Genomic DNA, 20,204 nt, shown 5'->3' on the forward strand with positions numbered 1-20,204 from the left:
TTTACCTAAAGTTTAGTAATACTGAAAAACACTTATTTGTTCATAGCAATGATTGAAAGTTTCATAATACACTGGAAAACTGGTAAATCTTCAGGTACTGTAAAAACCAAGTGGTATAGGAAAAGTTCAAATTAGACACATCATCTAATAATAAATCCCTCAGTATAGTAGTACACTAAGCATTCTTTCTTTGTTTGGCACTTAACAATACAGACAAAAGTGTATTTGTTTAATGTGATTTATTATTCTTAGATAAATTTTAGTTATATAGATAAAAATATACAATATTGCTTTAAAAACTTTCAATTTTATAAGTGTATAATTGATTGTCATCATATTCACAATTTAAAACACCTATTTTCTCCATTAAACAATTCATCCAATAACATGTGGAAGAAAATAACAAAAACGGTTTATATAAAGACTTTTAATAAAAAGTTTAAATGTAAAAATAGAATATCAATTTAGACCAATGGCCTACATCCTCAGTGATACCTCATGCTGGAAACAAATAATGAAATGTTTGAGACAAAAACACTTAAATTGATTCTACAGATTCAAAATTTTGACTGAAACTGCATAGAATTGAGAGATATTTTGTCTGCGTGACTTTTATATACATTAACTTACCAAAAAAAAAAAAGAAAAAAGAAATGAAGTGTTTTATTTTAATACTACATCTCAGTTTGAGACTCCATTAGATTTTAAAAATAATATATGCAAAACATATGCCCTTTAGATGTCATATTTAAATAAAAGAATGGCAGATAATGGCATTTTTTTCTTTGAAGTCATCTGAGGACAGTAAAGTTGGTAAGGTGATTAATTTGCCTCATTGGTAATAAGTCATTATATCGTAAAAACAAGCTAATGTTTGAAGGTAAACTGTGTAGCTGTCTTTTTCTTGATACCAACTTAAATGCAGTTCAATTCATTATATGATTTCCTAAAAAGACACACTGATAAAATATGTAAAACCCAAACAAATTATTGATGTGCATATACAAAAGTATAAGGTAGGGACTATTTTTAAATGAAAGATTGAAAATATTTTACAAATAATTTTGTTCATTTATATCTATATAATCAACCATTCATTTCACTCTTTACAATGCTTTTCACAAAACATTGCTATCTTCAATCTTAACACTCCCAAATATGAGAAAAACAAATAATTTCCACTGTTCTAAGAAGTGAAATTTATAAAGTCCACATAACATATCATAAAGGATTATAGACCTAAAAGTTTTCAAAGACAATTTATACACATTGAAATGGGTGCTTTGCTTAATTTAATTAAAAAGCTAGAAAAGTTGCTTCTTTTCAATGCAGTTTAATGAACATAGTTGCATTTAACAGCAGATTTTCCACACTGCGACATTCAACAATCATGGTGGAGATTGCAATAAACGTAAACAGTGGTGTAACTTTTTCTTCTGAAAACACTGTTAAATGTAAGTGCTACTGTCTTAATATTTACATAAGAATTAAGGAGTAATTTGGAAAGACATTTTGCTTTTAAGTTTTTCAACTTAAGGCACACAGCAACATTTAAAGTCTAGAAGCAAACAGATTATGTAATAAATAATTATCTTTTCAATCATTATTTGCCCTTTACCTGAAAAAAGTAGGTGAGTAGTGCAGTTAAAACATGCCTGAATAAAAATGATTGAATTTAGGAAATATTTGTGCACAGAATGTCATTAATTTAAAAAAGAAAAAGAATATTTTATACAAAATATACATCCTACAGTGTTTTAGAGGAAAATGTGAGGCACTTAGATTAACAGTGAAGGAGGAAAGCACTGAGATAATTTTTTTAGAAAAGCACCAAACCATTTATTTTAACATCCAAGATAAAAGCAGAGTCTAAACTATATAGAAATAGTCTAGTTTCGTAACTTTGTATTTGATGGATTAATAAGAATCCAGAAGTTCAAAACTCAAGTATTTCATAATTCCAACAGAGAACATTTTTTAATTTAAAAGAGTCTTATTAAAGTTCTTCTGAATAAGTCTTGCATATTTTGTGTGCTCAAAATAATGTGAAATGTAGCTGTTATCTCACTACTCTGTGGCAGTACACTTTCTATTTTAATGACTTTAGTATAAGCAATTTATGTAATTTTGATATTTTTTAAACTCCTTTTAAAAAAACAGAAGTTAAAATTTGGTTTGGAATAACAATGCAAAAAACATGCATCACTGCCTCCGTGTGAATTTGCTGAGATCAAACACTGACAGTTTTATTTTCTGTAATCCTTCACAAACTAATCTAATCCAAAACCAAGGTGAAAATTGGATTTGGAATTAAAGGAATCCACTGGATGTGAAATCAGGGAAAGGTCTGGTTTCTGACGGATGATGAAGTGGCTGAAGATGTGTGGTAGTCTGAGTTTTATTTATGTTATTTAATTCAGCTGGATATGTTTCATTTAAAACTCCTCCATCCTGGAACTGAAAACAAAAATAGCAATGCAACTATTAGGAAAGATCTTTCAAATATCTTAAGCCATTAAATATTAATATATATTTTAAAATCTTAGTCCTGCCTGTTGTTAAACTTCAAATTCCTTTACTGTTGCTTAATTTTAAATCTTCCATTCAGTGAAGATATACACTGAGTACATATTATTTATTAATTACATTTATAACCTTTTGGTTTTTCCATTAATTTGACAAGAAATTTTGAAGATGGTATATGAGTGATACAACTGCCTCACTTTGGATTGCCTTTGGATCCGACAGAAATTGATAGGGCAAAGAGTACCACTTATGAATCACAGTTAAGTATTCTCTGCTGTAAGTAGATTTGCTTTAACAAGACTTCATCTCAGTCAAGTTCTGGGTGTCAATGAATTGTTTATATTCAGAATTACTACACTGGACTACAGATGACCAAGGACTTTTCCAAAAAAGGCCAGCTCTGATTTTCTAAAGATTTCTTGATATTCCTAAAATACTACATCATGGGTTTGATTTCCTTAACCAATTTCTTATTCAATATACTTTTAATTAATAAATACCACTAATAGCATTGTCTTAATTACAGAACTAAGTCATCAAAAGAAAATGTTCTTTCTTGCCTTCTATGGAGATACATAGTTCTGTAGAGTTCTATAGATTACAGAGCCTTTATATTTTAGTATATTGTTAATAAAAGTTGTGGAAACTTTTAAACAAATTAAAATCATACCTTTGTGTCAAATAAAATCTAACTTTCTAAAGTCTGTGTAACATTAGATTTCAGTAATGTAAACACTGATTACTTCGAAGGTCCTCCATAACAAATACTAGATATATAGTAAAAATTATATAGTCTATATCTTCAATAAATGGAAACTTAGTCAAGTCTTCAAATAAAAGGTAGTATTATTTCCCAGATAATGGTGGGTTTTAAATGAATTCTTCTCAATACTCATAACACAATGCATATCTGTTCTTCTCTGTAAATATATTGTATAGAGGAGTGTTGCCCCATAGAAATATAATGTGAGCCACGTATGTAACTTTAATTTTTCTAGTAGCTACATTAAAAAGTAAAAAAAAAAAAAAGTGAAATTAAGTTTAATAAGATATTATATTGAACCTAATATAGCCAAAATGTATAGAGGAGTGTTGCCCCATAGAAATATAATGTGAGCCACGTATGTAACTTTAATTTTTCTAGTAGCTACATTAAAAAGTAAAAAAAAAAAAAGTGAAATTAAGTTTAATAAGATATTATATTGAACCTAATATAGCCAAAAATTTAACATTTCAACATGAAATCAGCAAAAAAAAAAGAGAAATTTTACATTTTCTCAAGCAAAGTCTTCAAAATCTGGTATGTATTTCACACTTACACTTACGCCACATCTCATTTAGGACCACCTACATTTCAAGTGCTTAATAGCCACATGTAATTAGTGGCTCCCCTGGGGGAATATGGGAGAACTATTATTTTTCACGAGAAACCATACAAAGTAGTGGAGGGAAAACACTGTAAAAAACTCGTGGTACTTATGTGACCTCTCTATTCAAAATGTAATTTTACAGAATTAATTTCTGTAAAATTTACTTTACTTGAGAGTAAAATATGCTTACATTACAGCAATGTTGTGAGACAGTGACTGAATATTAAATTTTAATATAATTGAAGGATGTCAGGAATGAGAACAAGAAAAACCTTCACCATCATTTTCTTAAAAAGCTCATATATAATCAGATAAACCAGATTTATGAAAAAAGCCAGAAAAAACAATTAGGGATAAAGATTTGAGTTACATTTCTAAATTACCATACTCTAATACATAGTACACAGAGGTTAATGAACCTAATTTTAGTTAAGATAGTCTTCAAAACTAAATTTAGATGTATTTTAAAATAAAGTAGCTATTTTCTAATGAAAAAGCATGAGTGCAAACAATATATTGCTGGATGGCCACAGACAACAGCTATTACCATCATGTTGACGTAAAAAAAATAATTTTTAGATTTAAAGTGTGCTTGCTGCTAGAAGGATTCCGATGACACATTTAAATAATAAAAATACAATATCAACCTTGATTCCTGTGACAGAAAGCCAGCTGAGTACCCTTTCTTAAAAATGCAAGAAAACAAAACATTCCACACATCAAAAGATAATATGAGTATAGGGCACATGACATGGAGGGATAGACAGAGAACACTGAGAAGCTTAGGACTGAATTCCAAGGATAATCTAGGACAAAGACATTCTTTTTTTTTTTTCCTTTTTGAGACCAGCCACACTGGGATCCGAACCTGTGGCAGGAGCGCTGCTGCGCTCCCAGCGCCGCACTCTCCCGAGTGCACCACGGGTTGGGCCCTAGGACAAAGACATTCTAAGAAAGCACACCTTTTTGAGACCAGCCACACTGGGATCCGAACCTGTGGCAGGAGCGCTGCTGCGCTCCCAGCACCGCACTCTCCCGAGTGCACCACGGGTTGGGCCCTAGGACAAAGACATTCTAAGAAAGCACACTTATATTTGATTTTAACCCAATTTCAAACATATATAAAAAAATTGAGCTTTGAAGAAATTTTAAAAATTAAAATACATATCAAAGTTTGAATTTTTAAATAGCCGTATGATTTTTAAAGACTCAAGAAAGATAAATCAAATTCTTTATTCTAAACATGATAACTTTGAACTAACTTGACCTGGTAATTTAGGTCATCTTACATTAGAGGACATATTCATATTGCTTTAGCCCTTGACTTTTTTCTCTTTCATGATTTGGGTAAGTATGACACACTTTTGATAGCAACATATCGGAAAAAGTACAGGCTTATTAAAGAAAAATATATAGTCACAAATACAATTAGAAATGCTGCCTCCATGAATACTACAGATAATAAATTAAAATCAGTCACTGACATAAAAAATTCATAACTCATGTCTATTTATTTATAATTTAAGAAGAAACACTGAAAGGGTGTACTCATTTCAATAAAACCCTTACCTTGTTTAAAAATGCCTGTGGGCCTGGCATGGCTGGATCATACTGCATCTGATCCACATGCGTGTGCTGAGGTTCTGGCTGGCAATGATACATTGACACGGCCCCAGCATAACATGTCTGAGGAGTTACCATGGCTGACTGTGGATTTATTCCATGCTTTTGGTTTTCAGGAACTTGTAAACAAGTGACAAAATCTTCTAAATTAGAAGAAGTAGTAGGGTATGGGGATGGTTCAAAATTCCCTATAGGAAAGTCCAACTGAGTACACTTGGAATGCTGTGGTAACACAGACTGATTACAGGGAATAAAGTTCTGTGTGTAAGGCATAGTATCAATCTCAGATCTGTATGGAATCTCTTGGCTGGTCCCATGTAAGTCTGAAAAGATATTATACTGTTGTAGATCTTGCTGAGGAAAGCCAAAAGGCACGGATTGGTTAGAGTTCCAGTTTGCAAACATGCCATTGACTTGCATAAGCTTCATTTTCTGACACAGTTGTTGCTGTGGCTCCACTACAACTTGGTTTCGGTGGTGCTGCAGCTGCTGCTGTTGGTCTAACTGTAGGTGTTCCTGTACCATACAGCTTGAGTTCAGAGCCATGGGCTGTTGCTGCTGGTAAGATGAACACATGAAGGCAGACTTATTTAAAGAATCTTGGACATATGTCAGGATTTCGTCTGCTATATCAATGTCTCTAAAGTCGACCTCACCAGAAAACTCATTTCTGAAAAATTTCTCATTCTGCATGTGTTTAATATCTTCAAAATCAAGGCCTAGATTTTTCATAATGCTGTATAAGTCACTATTTTTACTATCTGGAAAGAACCCTGTGTGACCTCCAGAGAGTGTTGGGTTCATTTCCTGAGACTGATCAATTTGCTCATGTTTCAAGATATTATCACTTCCCATTGGTGCAATATTGTCTTGCCAATTACTGCATTCATTCATAGATTCCTTAAAAAAATTCCTTTCCAAAGGGACAGTACTTGAAGCAGGATAGAGATATATAGCCTCATCTTGTTGCATTAGGGCACCTAAAAGGGAACTGGGATTGAGAGAATCCTTATTTAGAGTTGATTTGGTATCAGAGTCTTTTCCACTTGTGCTATTTTTAGTCCTTATTGGTAAGGGATCCATTATGGAAGGAAAAGGGCTGGTTATCTCATACAACACAGCTTCTCCAGTGGTAAACATAAAAGGCAACTTCGTATTTCGTTTTCGTAAATGCTCTGCTCCTTCTTCATCTCTAAAATAGCAAACAAGAAAGTCTGCATGTATTAGAAAGAGTTCTAACATAAACACTTAAAATACATGTCTTGATTTATCAAAAACAATTTAAAATAAAATAATTAAAACAGAGAACAACAGCAAGGAAAAATATACTCTGAGTTTGACAGCAGGAAACATGGACTTATTTTATTTTGACTTGATTATTCTCATGACTGGTGCTATAAAATTGTGTTTTAAACAAACATATTTAAATGATTTAGTTCCTTCCCCAAAACTTAAGATAATAGTTACTTCCATACTCAGGTTACATGCCCATTTGACATCCTGTAGGAAAAAAAAATGTTTGTGTGGAATAAACATTTGAATATAAGAACAAAATCTGAGAATTTAGAAATCTGAGTAGAAGAAGCATATCTAAATAAAATATAAAACTCAGAAGATATAAAGGGAAAGACTGGTATAATAAGCAACATAAAAATGAAAACTTTCAGTATTTTTACAAAAGAATTCATAAGTCAAGTTAAGGCATGGAGAAGGTATTTGTTAATATATATATTTATAATTTAATATGAATATAGAATTTCATATCCATAATAGGTAAAGAATTCCAATCGAAAACTTTCAGTATTTTTACAAAAGAATTCATAAGTCAAGTTAAGGCATGGAGAAGGTATTTGTTAATATATATAATATATTTATAATTTAATATGAATATAGAATTTCATATCCATAATAGGTAAAGAATTCCAATGAGTCTGAGAGAGAGGTAAACAACTCAATAAAAAAACAGGCAAATGATATGGAGTTGCAATTCATAGAAGAAAAATGTCCTAGAAAGATATAAAGAGATGCTCTGCCTCATTAGTAATAAGACAATAAAAACTAACCTCTCTTAGAACAAGCATATAAAATATCAACAAATGTATACAAATATGAACGACACAATTAACAAACAGGATCACTGATATATAAAGAACACCATACTCCTAAACAGAACATGTATTCCTTACAAGAATACAGGGGATATTTTACCAACATTGACCATACATTACATGACAAAGTAAGCAACCAAAAATTTCAGAGGACTGACTGATATCCTTTCAGAGGATATCCATTCAGAAACTGCTATCTGACTACAGTGGAAATAAGCTAAAAGTCAATTACAAAAAGACAACTTGAAAAATCCCCTAACATGGAAAATTACAGGAATGCTACCTTTCTAAACAATTCATAAATAAAAATGAAAATTAGCAAATATTTTCAATTGAATGATAAAAAGAAGACATATCAAAACATAAGGGTTGTAGTTAAAATTTTGCTTAAAAGGAAGTTGATACATATGTTTAAATATATATTAAAAAAGAAAAACTTTTTAAGAAAAAAATTAAGTAGAAGGAAGGAAATAATAATGAACAGACATAAATGAAATGGAAAACAAATGTGCAATAGAACAAAATCAACAAACCAAAAGTTAGATCTGGAAGAGACTAATAAAATCTATGGCCTTCTAGCAATATTGATCAAGGGAGACGGTACAAATTTGGGTGAGTACATACATGCCCATGTACTTATATGGGTACATACGTACAAGAGTATTTTGAAAAGTTCATGAAGGATTCACATTTTCCTTTAATTCCATTTTTCCACGAACCTTTTGAAATAACTACATATATACATACATTCACCATTTTCATGGGTTGGAATACTCAGTAGTATGAAGATGCTAAATTCTTCCCAAATGACCTACAGTTTTCATGTAATGCCACTCAAAATCCCAACAGATTTTCTGGTGGAAATTGACATCTGATTTCTAAAACGTATAAGGAAATACAAAGGGTAGAAAACAGCCAAAGCAATCTTGAAGGGAAACAACAAAAAAAGCTAAACAAACAAACTGAAGACGTATATTCAGATATCACAATTTATAATAAAGATAGAGTTCTAAGACAATTCAATGTGGTGCAAAATAGACAACTAGACCAATGGAACCTGAAGAGCTAGGTCCAGAAACAGAACCACAGACATAATCCCCTAATCAAAATGCAGTGCCGTGAGGAAAAGATGACCTTTTCAATAAATATTATTTGTTAATTGGATATACATAATAAGGGGGAAAAAATCAATTTTGATCCTTACCTAAAGCCACATACAAAAATCAATTATTCAGAGTGGGAAAAAACATTTGCAATACGAACATTTGAGAAAGGACTAATTTCTAGAGTATACGAGGATACTTCAAAAAATTACTGAAAAATGAAATTAAAAGATAATACAAATCTTTCCAGGAACTTTTTGAAGACCCCCTCATATAAGATACTCTTACAAATCGCTGCTGTGCTTAGAGAACATATTCTAAACAAAGCATTGTTATATTTTTCTTCTATTTTACAGATGACACTAGCTTTTCATCTTTCCTTCATATGCCCAGGATAAAACCCTGGAGTTTTATTTGAATATTGATTATTCTTTCTCTAGGTCTACATCTTCTCAGTGTCTCTCATCTGTTTTCTCTTCTTTCTATACATATTATCTTAACTTTTCAATTTTTATTCCGAGACTAAATTCTCTTAGAATTATTTTTATGTTTTCACGTAAGAGGATTTATAAACCAAATTTTTATTTAAAAAAAAATGAAAACAAAACATTTTAAGTGTTCGTGCTTACGTTAGAGGTCTCTGAGTTGCAATGATATAATCTGGTCTTCCATTTTTATAAACTAAGCGTGCATTAGACTGGATCCATGCCCATCGATTGTTTTTTGTCAGAAGCCTGAAAACTATCATGCCACTTTCTCCAGTCTTCATCACTAAAATAAAAAAAATTAAATTATCAAACTCCTGAAACAAAGCCTTTTTGACGTATTTCTGGATGTATTTATCACCAAAGATGATAAATATCTAGACAACTTTTAAACACAGAATATTAAAAGGCATGGAAATAGTTCTTCAGAGTTGTTTTTTATCCTTTTGGACTAAATTTATTATTTAAAATGTTAAAGGAAAGATTAAGTACCAGTCAGACAATTTTAGTGAAAAGTACAGAGAGTATAGATTGGGAAAAAAAAGAGTGAAAATTGTTTTCATTTTAAAGAATTTTCATTTAAGCATTTTTCCTACTAAAAATTGTTTTCATTTAAACGTTTTCCTACTGTTTACTAATTTAAAATTTTAAAGTTTAAATCTCTATTTACATTGATTCATGAATTTAAAACAATGCCCTTAAAACAGTCCTGAGCGATCAAGATGTGGAATAGACAGTCCCCAGTGCCACTCTCTCCCACAATCGACCAATTTACAACTATTGAAAAAGCGAAAACAGCCAAGCTGGGTCTGCTAGAGCTCAGGGGAAGAGGAGGAGAGACTACGGAGTTCCTGAAGGTGGGAGAAGCTGCGATGAGAGAAAGAAGGGGCTGCAATGAGAGAAAGAAGGGACCGCTCTGACCGGGTTGAGTCCCAGCCACATCAAAGCTGGCATTGGTGAGCACACAGAGCAAGAGCTGACAAAAGCTGCAGCTGTGCCCTTTGTGTGAAGTTGCCTGGAGACTGCAGGGTAGAGGAGGGCCTTGGTGGCCCCCAGCCAGCAAAATCACTGACAGTGTTCCTGTGGACCCACATAGGAGCGAGGAGCTACAGAAAACTGAAAAAAGTAGCCACTTAAAGGCTGGTGAGTCATCACAAGGGACCGGCACATGGGAAGTGTCTGTAGCATGGACAGTGGTGGAGACAGGCCCACCTGGGGAACACTGGGGCACAGCATGGATAGCTGATCTGTCCCCCAATCAGCACAGGCCACTCAGTGTAGGTTGGTCAGGAGTACAGATCTGCAGGTGGTGCAGTTTGCTAAGACTCAGGCCCAGACCAGAGTTTCCACACAACCCAAGTGTATTGGACCTCACAAGACCTGGAAGTGATTAAAAGGTCAAGAATTAAAAACTGAGCTGCACAAAAAGCCTTCCCCAGAGAATCAGCAGCAAAGCAGAAATTTAGCTCAACCACAGGGCTCAAGTGCTGGTACCCATAGGAAGTTTCCCCATTTTAGAAGTAACCAAAGGACAACAAATTAGTTCCAGTGCAGAGTTTAAGTGGTGAGGGTAGCTAATAATCCAATACAGAAGTGAAAGAAAACACAAAACACCCACAGATCAGAGACAAAGGTCTGATATTAACCAGTAAAGGTCTAACACCAACAAAGAATAACTATAAAAACCTAAAAAAGCAACAAGCCCCCTGGGCTCCCGAGGTGGGGTGAGGAGGACCCGAGGGCTGCAGCCATGCCCTGCCAATGGATGTCCACATCCAGTCCAGTGATGACCTAGTTGCCACCAGAAACCCTCTGGGCTCTTGATCCAGGTTTGAGGGGCCCAGGGCCTCAGACATGACCCCCCTGATGTCCACATCCAGCCCAGTGATGACCAAGCCTCCACAGAAACCCTCTGGGCTTTTGAGCCAAGGTGGATGGGTCTGAGGGCCTCATCCACACCCCCTGATGTCTGCATCCAGCCCAGTGATGACTGAGCCACCACCAGAAATCCCCCAGGATCCCAAACCGGGAAGCAGGCTGAGGACTTCAGCCATGTTCCTTTGCCCTCCGAAACCAGGCCAGCGAAGGAGCTGGCCATGAGCCAGCCCTGCCCCCATCTCCACCTCCATTTTCCTATCCCCTCCTATCTGCCTCTCCCACTACTCTGCAACACCTTTGAATGTAAAAAATAATAATAACAAATTAAAAAAAAAAGCCCTGAGCAAAACTTAATGGGCTCAAATGGTCATTTTTTGTAGAAATTAAACTGCTATTTTCCTGTGTGGCAGCTGTAGAGGAGTTAATGGATAAAGAGTGTAATTCTGGTTAATCACAATGGTATGATACTAAATTGAAGTTTATCTAAATAGTTTCCTTAAACAGATTATCTTATGTAATAATTTGAAACATGTACTAGAGTATATGCTGTTCTTTCTGACATATTCATAAGGAACTACCACTTACTCCGGATATGGTACTCAGCACAATAAAACATATCAGCAGCATGAAGAAACTGATATCCTGATCCTCTTGTGCACAGCTCTGCTTCAGTATATCCTAAAACAATTCTTCCTCTGTTTTAAAAAAACGTAAAAAAAGAATGAATTAAAATTTAACATAAGTGAAGTAACCAAGATAAATGCATTGGCTATATACTATTTTCTGCAATATGTTTTACTTGGCATTCAGAATTTCACATCAGTAAATAGAAAAAATTACCACGTCTATGTAAATTGCTCTCTTTTGCTTATGGCTGCAAATTTTGATTTTAGCTTATTTTCTTCTCTTGAATAAAACCATGAAAATTAGTATAACTAAAAATATAGCAGATCATACAGGTAAAACAAAATTTTTAATAAAAATCTAGAAGGCTTATACTCCATTTTTGGGGAACAGGATTTTTCAAATTACCTCTCTGCATTCCCACATTAGAAAGGAAAAAGCATTGATACGTTTTGATACGATATGAATGCTTTTTTTTTTTTTTTTCTTTTTGTCTTTTTTCGTGTCCGGCAATGGATCGCAACCCTCAGTGTCGCACCCGTACCGGACCGGGACCGGCAACGGGATCGCAACCCTCAGTGTCGCACCCGCACCTCGCTCAGCCAGTGAGCAGGAACCGGTCTGTATGTGGGATCTGAACCCTTGGCGGGAGCGCCGCCGCGCTCCCAAGCGGCGCACTGTAGCAGTGCGCCACCGGGCTGGTCCATATGAATGCTTAATATCTGACAATACTTCATAATTTTCTAAAAGTTACTAAACTTCTATTTCTAAAAGACAAGTAACATTTTCATAATTTAAAAATGTAAAACAAACCAACAATAAATGTCATCAGAAGAATGAACCTTACTAATATAAGTACATCATCTTTTGTGGCAAGTATTGTAAAGAATTACAAAACAATAAGATGATGTGTGAGCCTAATAAAATTATTTTACTTTAAAAGGGTACATTGAAAAAATATGAAATAATAGTAGGTAATACAGTAATAAATATTACGATCTACACTATATATTTTACATGCTAACAGAGACAAACAAAATATACATTTGATGAAATCAAAGTAAAAAAGTTTCACTTACTTGGCATCACAATTAGTAGGTGTAAAATCTAGTTTGTGTTTGGTTCTAAAGATGAAATTTTTGGTTCGGATTTCAAGTATGGATGGTGGTTGTAGTGGGGTAGCTATTACAAACAAAGCCAACTGAGGCGTAAGTATTGATCCATCTTTCCCTTTCTTGTTCTGTCCATGAAGATACTTTAACTTCCCTTGGAAATTCATTGCCTTAAAAAAAAAAGTTCATTAAAATTAATAGTTTAAAATAGTTCCTCTTTAAAAGGCTCCATCATGGCTGTTTTCAGGGTTCTTGATAATTCCATAAAAGTTTCTGAGGCTGGAAACTGCTACCTTCTTTCACTCCTTTCTCTACATGAAGCCCATTAACACTATCCCAAAAGGTAATATGAGGAATATCCTAAAGGGATTGAGCTTCTTGCTTCTCATGGTCATAACGGGAATACCTGTATCATTTTCTGAGCTTCTCCAGGCACTAAGTATGTATTTCCTGAATGAATAAATAGTGATAAATCATCAAGTAAACCTTAAGTTTCAAACATACATCAGCTGTATTCCATAGCTCATGGTAATCTTTCCTACAGAGATAGGACAAAATAAAATTTTATTAAAACACTAAAATGAATCATTGTGAAATCATATAAATGCACAGCTCTATTAAAGATAAAGAATAATTTTAGAAGACAGAGGAAACAAAGACAATTTAACCATGAACATGATCAATTTTGTTGTTTAAAACAATATCATCCAGGCTAAGGAATGATTCCGACAACAATCTGATAGCACGAGGAAGAAAAGACCCTATTACACATACAAATTCCACCTCAGAAATACATACTAATTGATCTTGAGCATCAGTACTAGGAAAACTATCTCAAAGCATAATTCTAACTCTGGGTCAGCAAAATTATCTTCAGAAATAAACTCACAAAAAATGTTTAAGGTATGATTATGTTTCAAATTCCTGGTAATTCACAAAAAGAATATGTAATATGCTTTGTATTCTCTTCTCTTGTACTTGGTGGAGTGAGATGTGTTAAAAATACAACTAAGAGAACAGACCACCTCCACTCTGAGTATGCTGCTTAAGCTGCTTCCTATGGTTATCCCATGTAGATGGTCAGACTATGCAACCTGAAACAGCATCTCATATCAGATGATGATACTACAATCATGAACATACAATCATTTTTCTATATAGTAGTTATTCCAGACTGTTGGAAAAAGCCATAATTTTCCTGTCAGGCAGGCATTAAATCGCAGTATGGTAAGCAACCTCCCATAAAAGAAGGGCTAGATAATTCTCTTATACCTAGAAAAGTACTAAAAATAGTCAAAATAAAAGGTTTCATGTTATTTCACTAAATCTTTGTTACTATGTCCCAAAGGATAGGGTTTTCTGAGTTATAGAAGATATTCAGAATCTGAAATGGTGATTTTAAAAAGCTGCTTTCTTTTATCAAATTATCTGGTGGTAGATTTTTAAAACCAGATTCAAATATAACCATATAAAATTGGCTTAATTTTTCTTTTTATTTTCTACAACTTAAAAGTGTAAAGTATACTAAATTTGGCCTCAGGATGCCTCCGTGCCTTGAATCCTTACCTAACAAACTTCAACCCGATTTAGTACATAACTAACTGAAGGCCTAATTTAGGAGTACACTTACATAACAGATAGCTGAGTCTCAGCCAATTACAGCAGCTGAACTTTAGTCAATCACAGGAAACCAACCAATCAGACCATGTTCAAATAAGGTAAATGCCAAGCTATAACTAGTCAAGCTGTTTCTGTATCTCCCTTCTGATTTCTGTCTATAAATGCTGCCTGCCCCTGTTGCAAAGTGGAGTTCTCTAAACCTCTTCTGGTTCTGAGGGCTGCCTGATTTGGGAATCTTTCTTTCTTCAATTAAACTCTACTAAATTTAATTTGTCTAAAGTTTTTATTTTAACAAGAGTAAAAGCCAGTATCATAAGATTTTTCATCTTACTAGAAAACCAGATGAATTATCCAGTAGACATCTTAGTCTGCATGTGAAGCATCTCTCCATAATAGAAATGTTTTCTGGAGGAAGCTGGTCTGGGTTATAATAGACTCCTGGCTGTGGGAGGCGATGAGGTTCTGTAGAAATAAAAGCAACACAAATTTTACTTTCCATTTTTCTGTTAAATTAAGTGTCTGAATAGCTAAAATTTCCATTAATTTCTAAACCAGAGCCTGTATTCTGAATACAGAAGAAAAATCATTTTGAGAAGAATTAGTGAAAAGAAACTAAAACTTGTTGAATATCACTTTTACCATATATAACTTTACTTAGATTTTGTCTTTATTTTTACCGAGCTATCACTGTCAACAATACCCATATTTTCTAATATCTTTTTTGTTTTCCTAATACTTTCACAGATTTCTGAAGACACTATTTGCATTGAGAAAAGCTTTCTTATATTTGCATATGCTAATTTACTTTTTTATTTGGTTCATTTTAAACAAAACAACTTAGAAGCACTCTGGTATTAAGCTTGTACTTCTTTTCGCCTTTCACCATGGTATCAGAGTTATTTTTATAAAATATATTACTGAGTATGGCAACATTCTCTTGCTTGAAATTCATCAATGGCTCTCCTCTGCCAAAATATTCCTTAGGTTGTCAGCTCTCTGTAACCTAGCTCTGGCTTACAGCTACAGACTTACATCTCTCCACTCCCTCCATACCTTGGCCTTGAAGTTCCATGCCCCTGCAGGTTCCCAGCCTCCTTTCACAGAATCATATTCAAAAACCAGCAACACTATCTTCTAGTAAACATTCTTACCATCGATTCTTTGTCCAGAGTCTGTACACTGTGGAGGGTTTAATGTCCAGTGTAGCTGACGCTGAAATTCAGCTCGATCTTCAGTATGAATAAGTTCATACACACTCTGATGTATGACATCAGACTTAAGACAAAAGATATAAGGAAGTAAAACAAAAGTACTGATTAAAAAAAATATGGTTACTAAAGTAATTTCAAACCTATCTAGATTGGTGGGTGCTTGTTAGTGGTGAAGGATGCAAAGGGAATGATTGCCAATGCTCCTCAGTCATCTCAGACAGGAAAAGCCAGAAAGAGAAACTAGCACTATAACTGATAAGCCAAAGTTTACTTGCCATCATTTCCAACATGAATGCTCTTGCTCAGTCAAATAAGTCACCTCTCCATTCCTTAAATGCAAAAATATTAAGATCTGCTTTTGTTCCTTATCCATTTATAGATGTTTTAAATCCTACCTTTCCCATAAATCTCTCTCTGAACAGCCAGTCCTCTTTGAGTTCTCTAAGCTTACTAGTATTCATTATGTATTTCCTTCACTATTCTCTAATTTTCTTTGTACTACATTTTCACTTCAAAAGTTGAGTCCATGAGAGTAAGGGATTATCCCTTTACCATATCAGAATCCTGCCCCTCCTCTTGTCTCTCAGCATTTACTACAATGCTAAGTCCTTAGTGTTAAACCAGTTCTTCTAACCTTTCTTTAGTGCAACTCATGGTAAGAAACACATTTTCCATTCATCATGTTTGTGTGCACATGCACACATGTACATATGCACACAGAAAAAAGTTTCACAAAACACTTGCCTTTATTATTTGTTATATTGTATATTATTTTATTTTATTCCATCCTAAGCAACTAAAAAGAAAGTTTGATGGTGTTCCACTATATCAACTGCTTACCCACTAATAAGTCACGACTTGCAATTTTAAAAACAGTACCTTAATCTACCATCCATATTAGATATAAAGTTCTCTTAAAGAATAGCCATGGGCCGGCCCGGTGGTGCACTGCTACAGTGCGCCGCTTGGGAGCGTGGTGGCGCTCCTGCCGAGGGTTCGGATCCCGCATGCAGACCGGTTCCCGCTCACTGGCTGAGCGAGGTGTGGGAGCAACACCGAGGGTTGCGATCCCGTTGCCGGTCCCGGTCCGGTACGGGCGCGACACTGAGGGTTGCAATCCGTTGCCGGACATGAAAAAAGACAAAAAAAAAAAAAAAAAGAATAGCCAGGCTATGTGTATATTCGAGAAAAAAAATAGATTGGAAAATGGCTAATCTCTTTGATTTTCTTAACTGATATAAATCACAATATCAAATCGTGATTAAGATATTTATGAAATTCATTAAGTTTCAAACAGGCTTTTCAATGGACCTTAATATATTTTGTTTAAAATGCAAGAAAAGTGGAACTTAGGCTTTGTGGCAGTGACTAAATTCCATTACTTTAGTCATACACACTTATGTCTTTTAGCATTAAATCACCTCTATGCCACCCATTGCACAACTGCCAGAATTATCATCTGACATACAAGTTGATGCATACACACTCCCATTAATAAAAATCTTCAGTGGCTTCCATTGTGTTTATATATAAAACAGCGTTATACAGACAGTGTTATTCCGACCAATAACCTTGTGAGCTTGTTAGAAATGTAAATTCACGGGTCCCACTATTATCTACTGATCAGAATATCTGGGAATGGGGCCCAGAGATTTTATAAAGTTTTATCAAGCTCTCCAGGTGATTCTTACGCACATTACAGTTTGAGAACCAGATATATAAGAACAGCAAGCATTCAAGTGTACTTCCAATCTGCTCTCAAATCACATTGAATATTCTTGTCCCTCAAATATGCCAAATACTTTACAACTCAATTTATTCACCATTCATTCATTCAATAACATTAATCAATCCAGACATGTTTGCTTCCTTCAAGGACTTCCAGTCCACTGCTTATAGTACTTCTACCTTCCTCTTATATTCCATTGTCCACCCATCTGAATCCTACGTATTCTTTATTTCAGCTTAAGCACCATTTTATTTAGGATATCTTCCATAATCCACATAAATCAGAATTAAAGGTACAAACCAGAATAGTATTGTACTTGTACCTTTACATAGCCCCTCATTCATTTCATGGTTGTCACATGTCCTCTGCTATCTGTAAGTTATTTAACAGCAAATATTTTATCTGTTCCTGTTAACCCTATCTGCCTTAAAGTTTCTTATGAAATTCTTAATAAGTGAAGGAAGAAACACAGTAATCATGAATCACATAAACACTTAAAGAAATTACAGTGCAGCAAATTATTAATATTAGAAAAAATGTTAGCAGCAAACATATAATTTCTCCTTTACAGTATATATATTTGGATACTTTACATATAAAAATGGTCAACTGTGTGCCAAAAGTGTAAAATAGATAGTTCATTTTCTAAGAAAAATTTATTTTAAATGATATAAGAAAAATATATGTACCTGCTGAAACCCTAGGTAATCTTGAATAGTAGGAGAAGCATAAAAGACCAAAGCATCTGTAGTGACAACCAATACAAAGCCATTCAGAGCCTACAAGGAAAAAATGTTATAAAATTAGTAATGTGACTTAATATTGTTACTCATAAATAATGACTATCAGCTAAAGGCTATTACTTTCACCTCTGAAAAGTCTTCTTTTCAAAATAGCCAAATATGCTTCGCAAACATAGACACACTACACACACACACGGAATAAGACGAATCTATTCATACCTTTTGATTTTTTTAAGAAAAAATCAGCAAAATTTGATGCCCAACCACAATAACTTTACTAGAATATTGTTTTCAATATTTAGTAGAATAGTCTTTTTCATGTTTCAGATTTTCTTTTAAACATGGTGTACCTGTTTTCCTTTTTTTTTTAACCATAAACTATATAGACATCATTTACTATAATCTGTCACACTGCTTTAAGAGGAAAATAGTGGACAAAGATGTTGATTAGATCCTTAAAGAAAGAAATGTAGACAAGAGAAAATTTTTTGTGTGCAAAGACATTTCAAGTACAATTTGAAATTTGGATACTCAAAGTATTATAAAACATTTAAAAACTTTTATAAGAAAACATAATGTACATAAAATACATACAATTTATATATAATTCAAATATAATACACATGTATAACAAATATACAGTAAATTTAGTTAATTAAAATTTAATATAAATTTTATAATTAAAATTTATATTTATGTTTAAATCTATCATTATATATGTGTTATTTCTATTTGCTCATAGTACATCTGACTACTATATTTATGTTTAAATCTATCATTATATATGTGTTATTTCTATTTGCTCATAGTACATCTGTACTGTTTCTTTTTCTCTCTGCCTTGCCTGCTTTTGGCCAATTATTTTTTATTATCCCAAACTCTTTTCTTCTTTAGTTTGGAAATTATACTCTAGTTTTCTACTCTTTTAGTGGTTATAAAAGTCCAATATTAATAAATACCTTTATTCTCCTCCTGGATAACAAAAGCATCTTAGATCAATTTAAGTGTTTATTGCCATCATGTATTTTAATTCTATAAGCCCTCACTACTTCCTGCTTGAGTTCAATTTAGTACTTGATCTATTCTTTGCTTTGTCATGGCTAAATCCTTCTGACACCCTCTTTCTCCATCTAAAGGGAAACATGTTACGATTTAGTATAAGAACCATACAGTACGGAGTCAGACAGATTTGGACTGAACTCCTGTCTCTTACTCCTGTGTGGCTTTGGTTATTTATCCCTTCAAGCTTTAGTGCTATCATTTTAAAAGCTGACACTTTCTTGGGTAGATATGATAACTATACCTCATCTTAGTGCCTAGCACAGAGCTGGTGATCAATGAATGTAAGGTATAATACTATAAGGTGTGGAAATGAGCAAATAAGGATTTACATGAATATGCTTTGAGAACTATAAAGAGCTATAAAAATAAGAGTAACTAGTTTATTCAACACTTAATAGACTATTATATACCAAAGAGGATATAGGCTAAGTACTAAGACTCAAGAGTTAACAACATTTTGCCCGTGTGCTTATGATGCTCACACAAGCTAGTGGACACCCTCATTACCAAATGAGGTAAATGAAATACCGTGACTGTCTCTCTTTTTACTCCAATTACTTCGACCTTCAAGATCCTTGGTTCATATTATATTTCTGAGAACTCAATTACAAAGATACCAACACCAATTACATCCATTCCTTTTTCTAAATGCTCTTTTGTATTCAAATGGTTTAATTCTCCCAACAACCCAATGAAGTGGGTGCTGTACTAGTTTCACAACTGAAGAAACTGAGGTAAAGAACTATATGGTAACTTGACCAAAGTCATACAGCCCTACCCACTTAACTGTCATGATATGCTGCCTTTACCTGTATTGATCGCAAATTGCTGCATGGATCTAATTCTTCAACCACATTGGGCTCTCAGGTCCTTGACTGCAGAAATGATATATAATACCTGACAATTTTCCCAGGATAAAGAATGGTGATCCCACCCATGGGAACTTGAATATTTAACGATTAACATATCCAAACTGAATATATATATATATATATATATATATATATATA

At 33.7% G+C, this 20,204-nt stretch overlaps 1 protein-coding gene across 1 annotated transcript in view; it reads right to left on the minus strand.

The window, feature by feature from the left end:
* Positions 1-1,050: 1,050 nt before the first annotated feature.
* Positions 1,051-20,204, minus strand: part of AHR (aryl hydrocarbon receptor) — a 48,727-nt gene continuing 29,573 nt past the window's right edge. The window contains exons 4-11 of the mRNA XM_008590705.1: positions 18,079-18,168; positions 15,601-15,724; positions 14,781-14,911; positions 12,797-12,999; positions 11,679-11,788; positions 9,360-9,501; positions 5,466-6,711; positions 1,051-2,457 (exon numbers count right to left, since the gene is read on the minus strand). Coding sequence (XP_008588927.1) covers positions 2,311-2,457; positions 5,466-6,711; positions 9,360-9,501; positions 11,679-11,788; positions 12,797-12,999; positions 14,781-14,911; positions 15,601-15,724; positions 18,079-18,168 — 2,193 coding nt within the window. The 3' untranslated portion in view covers positions 1,051-2,310. The remainder of the gene's footprint in view (positions 2,458-5,465; positions 6,712-9,359; positions 9,502-11,678; positions 11,789-12,796; positions 13,000-14,780; positions 14,912-15,600; positions 15,725-18,078; positions 18,169-20,204) is intronic.

Source organism: Galeopterus variegatus, unplaced genomic scaffold, assembly GCF_000696425.1.
Source record: "Galeopterus variegatus unplaced genomic scaffold, G_variegatus-3.0.2 Scaffold6316, whole genome shotgun sequence".
Taxonomy (NCBI): Eukaryota; Metazoa; Chordata; class Mammalia; order Dermoptera; family Cynocephalidae; genus Galeopterus; species Galeopterus variegatus.